General features: G+C 38.4%; 1 protein-coding gene across 2 annotated transcripts in view; it reads left to right on the top strand.

Moving 5' to 3' along the window:
* The window catches only part of pex1 (peroxisomal biogenesis factor 1), a 93,502-nt gene that overhangs the window by 31,997 nt on the left and 46,880 nt on the right, over positions 1-14,625 (top strand). For both annotated transcript variants that reach the window (XR_007250052.2, XM_048557193.2), the window contains exons 9-11: positions 475-569; positions 9,629-9,761; positions 11,328-11,424. Coding sequence is in view for 1 of the 2 variants with exons in the window: in XM_048557193.2 (XP_048413150.2) it covers positions 475-569; positions 9,629-9,761; positions 11,328-11,424 (325 nt within the window). In the remaining variant the exon portion in view is untranslated. The remainder of the gene's footprint in view (positions 1-474; positions 570-9,628; positions 9,762-11,327; positions 11,425-14,625) is intronic.

Raw genomic sequence — 14,625 nt, 5'->3', positions numbered from 1 at the left:
ATGGTTGACTTTTGATAGTGGGTGATTAAAAAGAGTCAAGTACTTAACTGGCAGGGACTTTGTTTCCGAGTAGGGAGAAGTGAAAACTGATAGATTTATAGATTTACAATAAAATCTTTGTGACCTTTGAAAGTTCTTTGTTCCCTCATTTGTTGTTTTATTAAAAGTGCTTCACTACATTAAATTTCATATCAGAGTTGAATTGATTTACACTAATCTCTGCATGCTGGGAAGCATTACTCATTTGATATTTAATGTACATTCGCTTGATTGATATTATCTTGCAAAATCATTTGTTTGACTATCTCTGTCTGCTTAATATCTTGCATTCATTAATTCATAAAGTATGTACAATAATAAAGATATTAAAATGTGTTTTCACTTTATCATATTTAATTGTAATACAAAATACATTTTATCTTTTGTTTTCCTAAATCAGTAGCATCAGTAACTGTTGTACTGTTTTCTGCAAAGGTGGTTATGCATCCTACAACCATAGACACTACTGTGGTGCAGACGGTGGATGATATTGACCAGATTCTACCATTTTACAAAATGAGCTGTTTGGGGTAAGAAAATAATGGACTTAGAAAATAATACTACTTACATAAAACTAGCATGGAGTCTTGGGTCAGTTGGCTCTGAGAAATGATTTTTTTGTGTCAATAATGCTAGCAGTTGCAAGTTATGTTTAGTCTCTACTCACCTACAGATGAATACCTAGAATTATTTGCTTTTCTGGCATTAAAATGTAGAATTCAGTTTCCACGTTGACCATTTTTTTTAAGGAAACTCCTCCTTATAAATGTAACTTTCCTAATAGTTTCCAACCCTATTATTTATGTTTATCACAATAACAGTTTTTATCATACATCAGAATCAATCCTGTAAGGTATGTGATGCATAATTTCACAGTGCTGCTCATCAGATGCCTTTAACATCTCTCTCAGCTATCCCTCCTGTACCTAACATGCCACCTTTTCCCACAACTATGCCATTTCATTTACAACTTCAGTTTCACAACCACCAATATTAAATAGGAAGTAACACTGAGTAAATTGTTGAAACTGAGAATTGACAAAGTCCCCAGGTCCTGATAGGTTTCATCCTACGTTTTTGAAAATTAGCTAGTGAGACAATTGATGTGCTGGTTCTAATTTTCTGAAACTCATCCGATTCCGAGAAGGTTCCTTTTAAATTGGAAAATAGCTAACGTACGCCTTTATTCCACAAGGGAAGGAGTCTTAAAGCAGGAAACCACAAGCCAGTAAATTTGACATATGTCATTAGGAAAATGCTAGAAGCTATTAGTGAAAACACTTTTGCAGGTTGCTTTGATAAGTTCAAGGTAACCATGCAGAGCCAACATAGTTTTGTGAAAGGGAAGTCATGTTTAATAAATTTATTGGCATTCTTTGAAGCAGTAACTTGCGCTGAACATAGAGGGGAACTAGTGGATAATATTATGCATAGATTTTCAAAAGGCATTTAATAAGGTGCCACATCAAAGGTTATTATGCAAAATAAAAACCCATGGTGTGGGGTAACATATTGGCATGAAAAGAAGATTTTCTAGCTAACAGGAAGCAGAGAGTAATAAATGGATTCATTTTAGGCTGGCAGGATGTCACGAGTCTGTGCTATAGGCTGGGTCTTAACTTTATTTATTTTTATATTAAAGTGGGTTGAATGAAGTGACTACAGATGTAGTAGCAAAATTTGCTGATGACATAATAGGTAGGAAAGTGAATTGTGAAGAGGACATGAGCTTACGAAGGGATATAGGTAGGCTGCGTGTGGGCAAAAATCTCGCAAATGGAATACAATATGGGAATGTGTGAAATTGTCCATGTTGGTAGAAAGATTAGGTAAGGAGCATATTGTCTAAATGGTGAGAAGTTGTAGAGCTCTGAAGTACAGGGAGATCTGGCATCCCATAGTATGAATTGCTGAATGTTGGTGTGCAGTTACAGTAATCGGGAAATCTAATAAAAGCTTCTATTTTATTACAAGCAGAGTTGAATGCAAGAGTAGGGAGGCTGTGCATCAGTGATCTGGCTCACTGGTGAGACTGCATCCGGAGCAATGTAGAGTTCTGGTCACTGTGTAGAGAAGGATGTAATTTTGTTGGAACCAGTTCAAAGGAAGGTTTGTTAGACTAATATCTGAAATGAGTAGACTACCTATGAGGAAAGGCTGGACAGGCTCGGTCTGCATCTTCTGGAAATTAGAGTCAGAGGTGACTCAATTGAAGGATCTTAACTGAGTAGATGCCAAAAGGAAGTTTACTTGTGGGAAAATTGAGAACTAGGGATCGTAGCTTAAAACTAAGAGCTCACCTATTTGAGACATAAAGGATGTATTTTTTGACCCAGAGGATTGAGTGTCTTTGGAATTCCACATGTCAAAAATCAGTTAAGGAATGTTCAAATATTTGTAAGGAAGACGTAGACAGATTCTTGATTACCAAGAGATGCAACCTTTTTTATCGGAGTTATGTAGACATGTAGAGTTGAGGTTAAAATCAGATCAGCCGTGATCTTATTGAATGGCGGACCAAACTCAAAAGGCCAGATGACCTACTCTTGTTCTTTGTTCATGTGTTCAAATTCCTGTCAGTGCTTAAAAATGATCATTCAGATGTTGGGACTGACATACCCTGGGAACCAGAAGTTTCAAAGATCTGTGAAATTATGTAAGCAGGATCCACTACATGGATGGCAGGAATGTTGCATGTCAGCCAGCATTTCAGCATGTTCTAGTGCAGATAAGGAAGTAAACAACAGGTGCAGGAGGAAGAGTCCTTTCCAAAAGGAGCCATAAGACCTAATCATCTTGGTTGGCAAATCTGAAAGATTATGTGGGGATATGTTCAAGTGTTTTTGAATCTTTCAGTTGAGTAGAAACTACAAGTTTTTACATCACCATAGGTGTGAATATTCTCAATATCAGCCATCCCTAGTAAAATATTATGTAAATCTTTTTAATATGATGCTGATGACCCTTGCGTTCAGGAATGTAAATATGCTAGGAATGTCTAACTTAATTGAGGGAGAGAGTTGGATGTCTGTAATCAATTCACTTGAAAAGGTGATTTCCTTTCAAGAAATATGAACTAGTTTCCAAAACACAGTATGAGGTTGCTATAGCCCTTGCTTCGTGCCCAAATTGAACCCACTACCACTTTGCATTGCGTAATGGCCCTCCAGCCAACTGAGCTAATCAACCTCCATTGCTAAACAGTGCTATTTTGGAATTAAAGTAGTAGATATGATTGCACTAACTTTCAACTTATTCACATTTTCTTCCTAGTAACGAAAAAAAACTGTTAAAACCCTCAAACCTCTTCAAATGCGTAAGGTCTTCTTTTTACAAAATAATCACCCTTTTTAATGGTGATATTTCTTTGTTTTTGCATGTATAAACCAACTTCCTATTGATCTAAAACCCAAGACTCTGAACCGTTCTCACATACCAGATCTGTGCCGAAAAGGGGCAATCCATAATTTTAAACAGTGTCCCCCAGTTCTGTGTGTAGCTACAAAAGAAAAACTTTTCCACCTTGTCAAGACCATTCAGGATCTTATACTTCAATCGAGTCACCCCACAATCTTCTAAACTCTAAAGGAAATGAGTGCAGCCTGTCAACCTACAATTAAAAGAAAAGCCATTCATTTCGGTTATTAATTTAGTAAATTTTTCCCTCTGACTGCCTCCATTGCATTTACATCCTTCCTTAAATAAGGAGACCAAAATTGCACATACTATCCAAGATGTGATCTCTCCAGTTCCCCTGTAAAGTCAGTCGTACAGTACAGAATCAGACCCTTAGGTTCAATCAGTCCATGCCAAACATAATCCCAAAATAAATTAGTCCCACCTGCCCGCTCCTGGCCCTTATCCCTCCATATATTTCCTACTCATATCTATCCAAATGTCTTTTAAATGTAATTGTACCTGGATCTGCCACTCATCAGGAAGTTCATTTCACATGCGAACCACTCTCTGTGTAAACAAAAAATATTTGCCTCAAGTCTTTTTTAAATCTCTCTCTCCTCTCACCTTAAAAATGTGCCTCTGCATCATGGAATTCCCAATCTTAGAGTTGATGATATTTGCCTTTTCCCTATCTGTACCTCTCATTATTTTATAAACTTCTATTAGGTCATGCATAACACACTTACTTCTATGTTCAGTTCCTTTTGTAATAAAGTATATAGCATCTTGATTATGTGCAGTACTTGCATAGACTAACTCATTGTGAATTACACATCAAAACACCTAAATGCCTCTGCACTTGTTCTGTATTTAAGTTATATTTGGCTTTTGTTTTTTATTCTTCCTATCAAAGTGAGTAACTTTACATCTTCTCCATGCTGTAATCCTAACTGCCTAATTTTTGTCTACTCATCCATCATATTTGTTAGGCTATAAATTCCTTATGTCATTTTCACAGCATATTTTCGTACCTATCTTGACGTCATCTACAAGTTTAGCTACCATGCTTTTGCTCCCCTCAACTAAGTTTTAAATGTGAATTGTAAAAGTTTGAGGCTACAGTACAGGTCCTTGTGGACTCCACTAATTGCCACCCTCCCATTCAAACAAAGACTCAGCCAATCTTCTATCCATGCTACTACATTATCCTCTACTTTCCAGAGTAACGTTTGACATGACACCTTATCAAATGCCTTTTGCAGTCCAAATGCCATATGCCTGACTGTCAAGCTCCCCTTTATCCATGATGTATGTATTCATAGAATTATTAAATCATATTGTAGAATCTCGACAGTGTGGAGGCAGGCCATTTGGACCATCAAGCCCATACCAGTCCTCCAAAGAGCATCCCATCCAGACCTATTGACTGCTTTGAAGAACTCCAATAAATTTAAACATGATTTGCCTGTTGACTAAGCTATGTGGACTCTTCCAATTACTTTGAGTTATAATCATCACATTCTAATCTGGCCTTCTGATTTGGTCAGTGGTCAGGAGGGCGGGATAGAGGCAGGTAAGAGGATCCAGAGGGCAGGAGTGTTAAACTTCTGTGGTTGCTCTATAAATTTGAGTCTCTCGGCCTGTTTTGCTAAGAGTAGGGACTGCAGAGTACAAACTGATTAAGATATTTTGGTACAAGAAGACATTCAAATGGGGGAAGTAAAGTGTTATTATTCTAGTACTAGCAGTTGTAGTTATAGTAGGAATAGAAGAAGAAAGCGTAATGAAGAGATTTGAGACCATTCTCCATAATAGAGTGAGACACCAGATGGCTGTGTTGCCTGGCTGCTGAGAGGATACCAGATATCTAGCTGCACTGGAACACCTTGGCTAGAGGCATGGCAAGAAGGGAAAGTTACCTGGAATATTTGAACCAGATATGTGTCTGTGTATGTACTTCAGTCTCAATTCCAAGCCAAAGCTGCTCAAATTTCATAGTGTTATGGACCAGACCGGACCCTTTCAAAATATACTAAGATGATAGTCAATACTCTTAAGATAACATGATGTAGAGCTGGATGAACACAGGCCAAGCAGCATCAGAGGAGCAGGAAAGCTGATGTTTTGGGTCGAGACCCTTCAGATTTTCTAAAGGAGTGTCTTGACCTGAAACGTCAGCTTTCCTGCTCCTCATATGCTGCTTGGCCTGCTGTGTTCATCCAGCTCTACACCTTGTTACCTCAGATTCTCCAGCATCGGCAGTTCCTACTAAGTCTATACCCTAAACTTTTTTTTAAAATTTTAAAGATAAGTGTCAGGCTTTGCATTCCAGATGCAAACAGATTGGTCAAACTACTTGACTTTAAACAAAACACAGTTTATTTTTACACGACAATTAAAATACAGACAAAATCAAAATAAGAGTTGGTGAACTGTACCTAATGAAATGCTTAACAAAATAAAATATGTATATTAACTACTACTAATTAACTGTTCCAATATAGTAACATTCCATAAACACACCCTCGGCAAAGTCAAAGTAAAATAGATTGTCTCACGTGTATTTCTAACAGCAGGAAGAGAACTGCAGCTTTTAGCTGCAACATAGAGAGGAATATGAGCTTCCACACCTACTTCAAGACCCCAGCAACTGCTGAAAGCTAAACCTAAAAATCCTGGTTCTGTGGGAGCTTGACCACACCCATTCAAGCTGCTTCTATTAATCCAACTTTTAAAAATAAAACTCCAAGGCGCCTCAAGCTGTTTACTTTATTGGCTTTGAGCATCCTGCCTGGCATCTCTGTCTCAATCTTTCTTAATGAAAAAGTAACAAGATAAAGAACACATCTTAAGGCCGTTGTATCATTACACCTCTCCCCCACAAAATACATTAATATACAAAGGTGCCTTCATTTTTAAGAACTTTGTGTTACATTATTAGTACATATACATTGACTGTAAGCATGCAGACGTTTACTACTCCAGCCCATTTCAATCATCTCTTTCTCGCCACCAAACGCCTCCGTCTTCGTTCATCACATTTGCAGCAACACATCGGCAGGTATGTTCCCTCGTCCTGCTATGTGTACAACTTGCAAATCAAATGGCTGAAATAATAAACTCCGTCTAAATCTTGAACAAATCAGTCAGTGGAGCAAGCACACAGCTAAAATTCAGTATGAACTTCCAGTAAAAACCACACCCCTAGTCCCAGGAATCATAGTACTTAACTCTTTGTAGATGTTATGGTTTCATATCCTATGGGGTCATTGGTCCATGTCCAATGACATGGCCCAGGAACATGACTTTTGCAAACTCACTGTTAGCCAGGTTGATCACCAAGCCTGTCTCCTGAACTTAATCGAACAATTCTGATAGATGCTCCATATGTTCCTTCCACACGTGACTGAAAATCATGAGATCATTGATGTACATCACGCAATTGCATAATCCTGAAATGGCTTTGTTGGTCAGTCTTTGATTTGTGACTGGCTCATTTTTTATACCAAATGGCATAACTCTAAACTGATAGTCTATTCAGTGTCATGAAAGCCGAAATTTCCTTTGCTCTTTTTGGATAAAGATACCTACCCGTAGCCTCCGAGTAGTCCAATTCCAAACATGGAGTAGGATATGAATCAGATTTTGTAACTGCATTGACGTTATGATAGTCTGCAGATAATCATTGGGTACCATCTGGTTTGGGCACCATTACTATGAGTGAGTTCCATTGATGCAACTTACTTCTTGCCTTCAATCTCTTTGGAACCTGTGCCAACTTTAGAGGGCTAAGGGTGTTAATTAATTTGATCAGCATTTCCTATATATGCATGTCATGCATAATCAGATTAGTACTTTCCAGTTTATTTCCACATATCTCCCTATGTGATTGTAATAACTTGGGTCCTTTTGACTTTCCTCTGCCAGCTAACTCAATAGTTTATCCCAAATTTTGAGAACTTCCTCTTTGTCATCTGAACTTCATTCTTCACTCTGTTGTAACCTGTAACACACTCTGCTTTCGCATCCTTCCGGGCCAAAATACCTGAGATTTCTTTCTATCTGCTGTTCTAATCAAATAATTCATCTTACTCAATTTCCTTGCGAGATGATAAGGCACACTAAATCTTGCCTTTGAAGGTTCACCTACCAATAGGAGTACGCTAACACTTTATCTCCAAGCAAAAGTTACATATTTTTGATTTTATTTTTCTGCTTCCTGTTTCACCAATTGTTGTGCTACATTTAGCTGTTGTAAAACCAACTCAGCCACTCAATTTAGCCTTTCCCTAAAATTTGACACAGTCAAAATATGTGGCCTCTGAACTCTGACTCACTAGTTTCTCCTTAATTAATTTCAGTGGCCACCTTGCCTCATGTCCAAAAACTTCAAGTGGACTGTATTTAGTTGATTCATGAGCTGCATCCCTAATTGCAAGAAGTACAAATAGAATTCTATGATCCCAATCCTTCGGACAGTCTTGACAATAAGTGTTAACGTGGTCTTTAAAAATGGATGCCACCATTCTCCTTGCAATTCTGGATGATGCGCAGTCGATTTGAATTGTTTTATTCCTAAGCTATCCATAACTTCCTTGAATCATTATGGTATAAAATTTGACCCTTGAACTGATTTGTATTTCTGTAGGAAGCCCATATCTAGTTTCTAAAATAAAACATAAATTTGGGTAAGTCTTCTACAGTTCTATTAGCTGTGATACTGCGTAATGACATGACCTCTCAAAGTCTAATATGGTCAACAAATACTGATTCCCACTTTTGTTCGAGATAGGGGTCCATGCAACCAATTAAGACTCTCATAAGAGGTTCCTCAAATGCAGGAATGGGTATTAAGGCTGTTGATTTTATCACTACCTGAGGTTTTCCAATTACCTTACACTCATGATGTATCTGGCAAATTCAACTACGTCCTTATGCAGTCCAGGCCAATAAAAATGTTTTTGTATTTTGGATTGTGTTTCTCTTAGTCCCAAATGTCGACCAACTGGTAATTCATGTGCTACCTGCTGCACTTCCTTTCTATAGCCCACTGTTAATACAACTTGATGAATGTCTGCTTAATTCTCATCTGCCTGAATATGCAATGGTCCATATTTTCTCTTCAAGATTTTTAAGATAATAACATGGAATACATTGAGGTTCTTCTGTATATGTGTTTTGATACAGCTGCTTCAATTTTTCATCTTTCTGTTGTAATCCAGCTAATTTCTCAGAACTAAAAATATCCACTTTGTCTTCCTCCTGTTCTTGTGTTTTTCTCTCACCCATTTGATCAAACATAGTTTCTGATAATTAAACTTGAACTTCCTTACCTTTGTACTTTGATTTCTCCTTCTGTTTTCACTTGTGACTTTGCATCCTTGTTACCAAACAGTCAAGAAAATGCCCAGATATACTTCCTGTAACACTTCAGTTGCCTGATTTTCCACAGAACTTTCAACCACAGCAGGCACCACTCCTAACTGTGATCCAGCTGTATCGTTACCAAGGATAAACTGTATTTCGGAACTAGGAATTTCTCTCACTCCAATCACCACTTTGCACCTGACTCTCCGACTTCACTTTTGTATAAAGGAACTCCGCTCTTCTCAGCATGAATTCCATATATTACAACCTTTTCTACTAATACTTGTTCTGAATTACATATCTCCTCATCTCTTGCCGTGAAAGATTGATTTGCACTGGTATCGCTTAAAATCTTAATTTCTTTACCTATTCCTTCTGGCTACATTATCCATACAAGTAAATTCTTTGAAAGAGATCTGGTACTTTCTTCTGCCTGATCAGGTTGTACATGAAGTTGCAGTTTTTCAGCTTCCATGGTGTTTTCCTTTAGCACTTCAACAAAACTCATTGGCTTATCCTGGTTTGGTTTGAGGAAGAGTCACCGGACCTGAAATATCAAATCTGATTTTTCTGTATGGGTGCTGCCAGACCTGCTGAGCTTTTCCAGCAACTGCTGTTTTTCTTTCTGATTTACAGCATCCTCTGCTCTCTTGGTTTTTATTGTTTTTCTAATGTAGTTAAAGAATACACTTCTGAGAAAATTTTGTCATCTTATCCATTAAGATGCTTATTGGGTTGATCTGTATATGGATATTTGCAATAAGTGATTTTTTTTTCCCATAATTTAGCTATGTAGCTGTATTATAATTGTACTGTGTTGCAGAGGGATTCATGAACTTGCTGTGTCAACTTTTGAGCACATCTCTCTGAGCCTGTTGGGCCACCCACTTTCATGGGAAGTTGCTTCAGTTGCAAAAGGTCTCCAAAGTGGAGCAGTTCTTCTTACAGGAGTAAAGGTATCCAGCCAACAAATTTTTCAAGCATTCTTAAGTTCCAATTGATAAACTGTCACATATTTTGTATTCAAAAGAAATTATATACAATGCTAGATTGCTGTAAATATGAAGCAATATGTGCATCAGAGTTGGGTATCTGGGATATTCCGAATGTTGAATGTAATGGTCAATATCTCCTTAAGGAAATTTGAGAATAAACAAAGAAACAGAGGGAATGACAAGCAGATAGATTAGTGTTAAATTAAATATAGAAAGAAAAATAAAGAAAAGGTGAAAGATTTCTTTCAGAGAAAGAAGAATGAAAGACCAAGTAAAAAACAAAGTTTGTACATAAGAACTCTGCCCACATCTCTCTGTTGTGCACTCCACTCCTTGGGCACAGGCACAATCCAACCCCTTCGGGCAGTCACTATTCCAGCTCCAATTGCGCTTGGCTAGAAACTCATGTGCTCCCCCATTGTTGTGATGCTGCTTGTAATCTCAAATTAGGGACTGAAATAATAGGTAATTGGCATGCTTAATGCAATTCGTTCCTTGATCAGTATCTCCAAATCTTGTAAATTTATTGAAGTAAGTCTACCAGGCATGAAATTGTGCAGCTGGACCTGACTGTCCTTACCTTCATCTTTCCTCCAGATTAATCCTTTCTTTTGATTCTTTTCAATTTGGTCCTAATCAGAGATCTATTATTCTTGCTTGTGCTGTCTTTGAAAACTTACAGGCAAATAAAGACATAGCAGAGTTCTCAGACATGACATATAAAGATTTCTGTAAGTGGCTGGAGATATTAAAATTCTGTGGGATGCATTCCTGGTCCCAAGAAAAATGAAGTCCCAAATGGATGCTGCTAGTAATTGAAGTATATCCAATGTCTTTGGGTCAAGCTCACTCTCATACCTTCCCAATTTTTAGTTACTGGAGCCAGTCATCTAGGTAACAATTGTACTTTAGACTTTAAGCTTCATCTTAATTGATTATTTCAACTATAATTGTCAGCCTTATTCAGGGACTCTATAATTATTTCTGATTTAAGGTTGGAATGTAATATTTTGTATTCTCTAATTAGACTTCTCACACTGCAGTTCTGCTTCCAGTCTTCTCATTACATCTTTACACTCTGCATTAAGGAATTTTCTATCTCGCTAGTCCATTGCTCAATTTGCAAAAAGCACAGTGGAGAGTTTGTGAAGAATTCTTAAGACTTAACAGTTCAAAACACTTTTTAATCTAACCTAGGTATTTAGTCAAACAGGATAGTTACAGGTAGAATGAAAGTAGCAGTTTCTCTTTTTGATTTTCACTGGCAGTGCATACCTGTATATCACAGGCTGGAATTTTAGAACAGATCATTCGTTTCATCTTTGCCAGCTCTGGGTCCGTCATCTACATAAATTGCTAACTCACTTGCTAAAGATTGAGGAATCGGAATAGTCTTTAAAAAAGTGCCTTCAAAGAATACCTTATACTTGAAGTGAATTTCTCTGTTTTTGTGGTTAAAAAATAATTAAGCATCTTGGATCTCATCTTAATAAAAACATATGTTTTTGGAAATTTAACTTATTTCAGGGCAGTGGGAAAACTACTTTAGCAAAAGCCATTTGCAGAGAGGCATCAGATAAACTCGAAGCACATGTGGAAGTTATTGATTGTAAAGCCTTGCGAGGTAAGAATAACTCAAATTGCAATGTAATTACATACCTTCACACATGTCTCTCCCTCCTTTGGAGAATAATAGAGATGTGGTATGGGAATACCTGGGCGATTATCAGCTCATTGGATCATGTCATGACACCTCTTTTGGCCAACATGACCTGGCATGTGAATTGAACCCAGAATTTCTGGCACAGAGGACTGAATGCTACCACTGCACCACAAAACTCATGATACCAATAGCAACTAAAGATTAAAAGTTTGCATTATTCCGGAGAAGAAAGATACAAAATATGCTTCAAAATATTTTCAATTGAAATGGAGAAATAACGGACCAAATATTTAGCCTTAAAATCTTTTAAACATCAAGATTAATTAGACATCTGGACATGGCGTCACCCATTTAATTTTTGTTGGGAAATGTCAGAACAAGACAATTTCTCATCCAGGCAAGAACTGGCCCAGTTCTCTCTCGGAGTTCGACTGTCGGTATTTTCTACATAGGTTGATGGGCTAATAAAATCAGTTGCCTATCAGAAATCATACATACATCTAAATTAATAACCGCAGTGGGACATTCAACCCCTTGAGCCTGCTTTGTCAAATAATAAGATCATAGCTGGTCTACTTGTGACCTCAGCTCCACTTACTTGCATACCCTCTGACTCCAAAGAAGTCAGAATGTATGAACATGATCCCGGTCTACCCCAACCATCAACAGAAATATGATCTAGCTTTTTAAACATTTTATACAGTATATCAAATAACCCATAGTTCTGTGCTTCTCTAAGATGAATATGGCATTATGTTTTAAGTATATCTGGGCATCTAAAAGCATTTAATATTCAAATTATCTTTGTGCTCCTCCAGCGCTTCTGAAATCTTTACCCACTTAGATTAGTGGATCAAAAGTAGACTGTATTTTTGCTATTCGTTTAACAAATGTATTTCATTAGCTTCATTTTACACTTAAGCAGGGAAGAATAGTCAATACATTTCTTGTTATTCATTTGTAGGATGTGGGTGTCGCTGGCTGGCCAGCATTTCTTGCCCATCCCTAGTTGCCCTTGAGAAGGTGGTGGTGAGCTGCTGTGGGTTGATCCACAATGCTATTGGGGGGAATTCCAGGATTTTGACTGAGCGACAGTGAAGGAACACAATATATTTCCAAGTCAGGATGGTGAGTGACTTGGAGGTGATGGTGTTCCCATATATCTGCTGCCCTTGTCCTTCTAGATGTAAGTGGTCATGGGTTTGGATGGTCATGTCTGAGGATCTTTGATAAATTTCTGTAGTGCATCTCGTAGATAGTACACGCTGGCGCTACTGAGCGTCAGTGGTGGAGGGAATGAATGCTTGTAGATACAGTGCCAATCAAGTGAGCTGCCTTGTCCTGGATGGTGTCAAGCTTCTTGAGTGTTGATGGGGCTGCACTCATCAAGACAAGTGGGGAATATTCTATCATACTGCTGACTTGTACCTTATAGATGGTGGCTAGGCTCTGGGGAGTCAGGAGGTGAGTTACTTGCCACTGTATTCCCAGCTTCTGGCCTGTTCTTATAGCCATGCTGTTAATGTAGTGAGTCCAGTTGAGTTTCTGGGTCAATGGTAACCGGCAGGATGTTGATAGCAGGGGATTTAGTGATGGTAACACTGTTGAATTTTTTTAGATTAGAATTAGATTCCCTACAGTGTGGAAACAGGCCCTTCGGCCCAACAAGTCCACACCGCCCCTTGAAGCATCTCACCCAGATCCATCCCCCTATAACCCACACACCCCTGAACACTATGGGCAATTTAGCACGGCCAATCCACCTAACCTGCACATCTTTGGACTGTGGGAGGAAACCGGAGCACCCGGAGGAAACCCACACAGACACTGGGAGAATGTGTAAACTCCACACAGCCTGAGGCTGGAATTGAACCCAGGTCCCTGGCGCTGTGAGGCAGCAGTGCTAACCACTGAGCCACCGTGCTGCCCAGAATGTCATGGGGCGGTGGTTAGATCATCTCTTATTGTGATGGTCATAGCCTGGTGTGAATGTCACTTGCCACTTATCAGGCCAAGCCTGGATATTGTCCAGATCTTGTTGCATGTGAATATGGACTGCTTCAGTATCTGAGGAGTCACGAATGGTGCTGAACATTGTGCAATCATCGGCGAATGTCCCCAGTTCTGACCTTGTGATGAAGGGAAGGTCATTCATGGAGCAGCTGAAGATGGTTGGGCCTAGGACACTACCCTGAGGATCATGCAAAAAGGTAAAATAAACAGAAGCTATTGCAGTAAATTCTGTCAAAACAAGCTTTCTAAAATTTAGTTTTCCAAAAGCTGCAGTTTCTTAGAATGTGCCATGCATTTTTAGTACTTCATTAATTAAAATCAACTTAACTATGCATTTCAGTTGCAATCTCCTCCTCTGGCACACTGGTCCTATCCCCTTGCTTCAAGCAACCCTTTACTGCTCGCTAGCAGGATTGGTCTGAAATGACAATTGGCCAAAGTCCCTGAGCTGATATCAGGGAAACTCCAAAAGCCTTTGTCTCAAAACATAAGTGCCACGACTTTCAACCTGTTCCAGAATCTCATCAGAGAGGTAGTGTATAAAACAATTTCAGAGAAACTGACAATGTACACCCAAACAGATGTTGGAAAAGAATTAGGTTTAAAATAGAGCAAGTTTTGTTTGAACTGGCATGTGATAAACCTGCAAAAATTATATACTAGAAATACTAGAAGCTTACAATATTATCGTGGTCTCCGCAATGTCCAGCTAGTCAGTTGAGGGTGCGAGTGAGAAGGCTGTCTGCTGGGAAGTTTCATTTAGGGCAGAGTTGCTTTTTTAAGTGTACTTTATTTACAGTATAAATCACAACAGTGTGTATACCCCCTGCATTACATTTCCATTAATTAGTGTGTGTTTTGATAGTCATTATGTGGACCTCTTGATCAGCTGGAATATTTTTGATCAACTGATACGTTCCTGGTTCCATAGCTGCTGGTTAATAAAACATCTGCTGTATTAACAATTATTTCATTCAGTTAGTGATTCATTGCCTTAGTTAAGGTGCTATGACCTCACAATTCTTGCCAAACCAGCCACAGTTGGAAAATCTCTATATGGGGATTTGACCCTGCTCTGTTACAACTAGAGTTCCCCAAGATTCTCTTTTTGATCCCTTACTCATTCTTAACTGTATTTTTAACCTCTTT

Source organism: Stegostoma tigrinum, chromosome 2 (assembly GCF_030684315.1).
Source record: "Stegostoma tigrinum isolate sSteTig4 chromosome 2, sSteTig4.hap1, whole genome shotgun sequence".
Classification (NCBI taxonomy): domain Eukaryota; kingdom Metazoa; phylum Chordata; class Chondrichthyes; order Orectolobiformes; family Stegostomatidae; genus Stegostoma; species Stegostoma tigrinum.
Note: the sequence above shows the minus strand (reverse complement) of the source record. Positions and strands in the feature narration are given on the sequence as shown.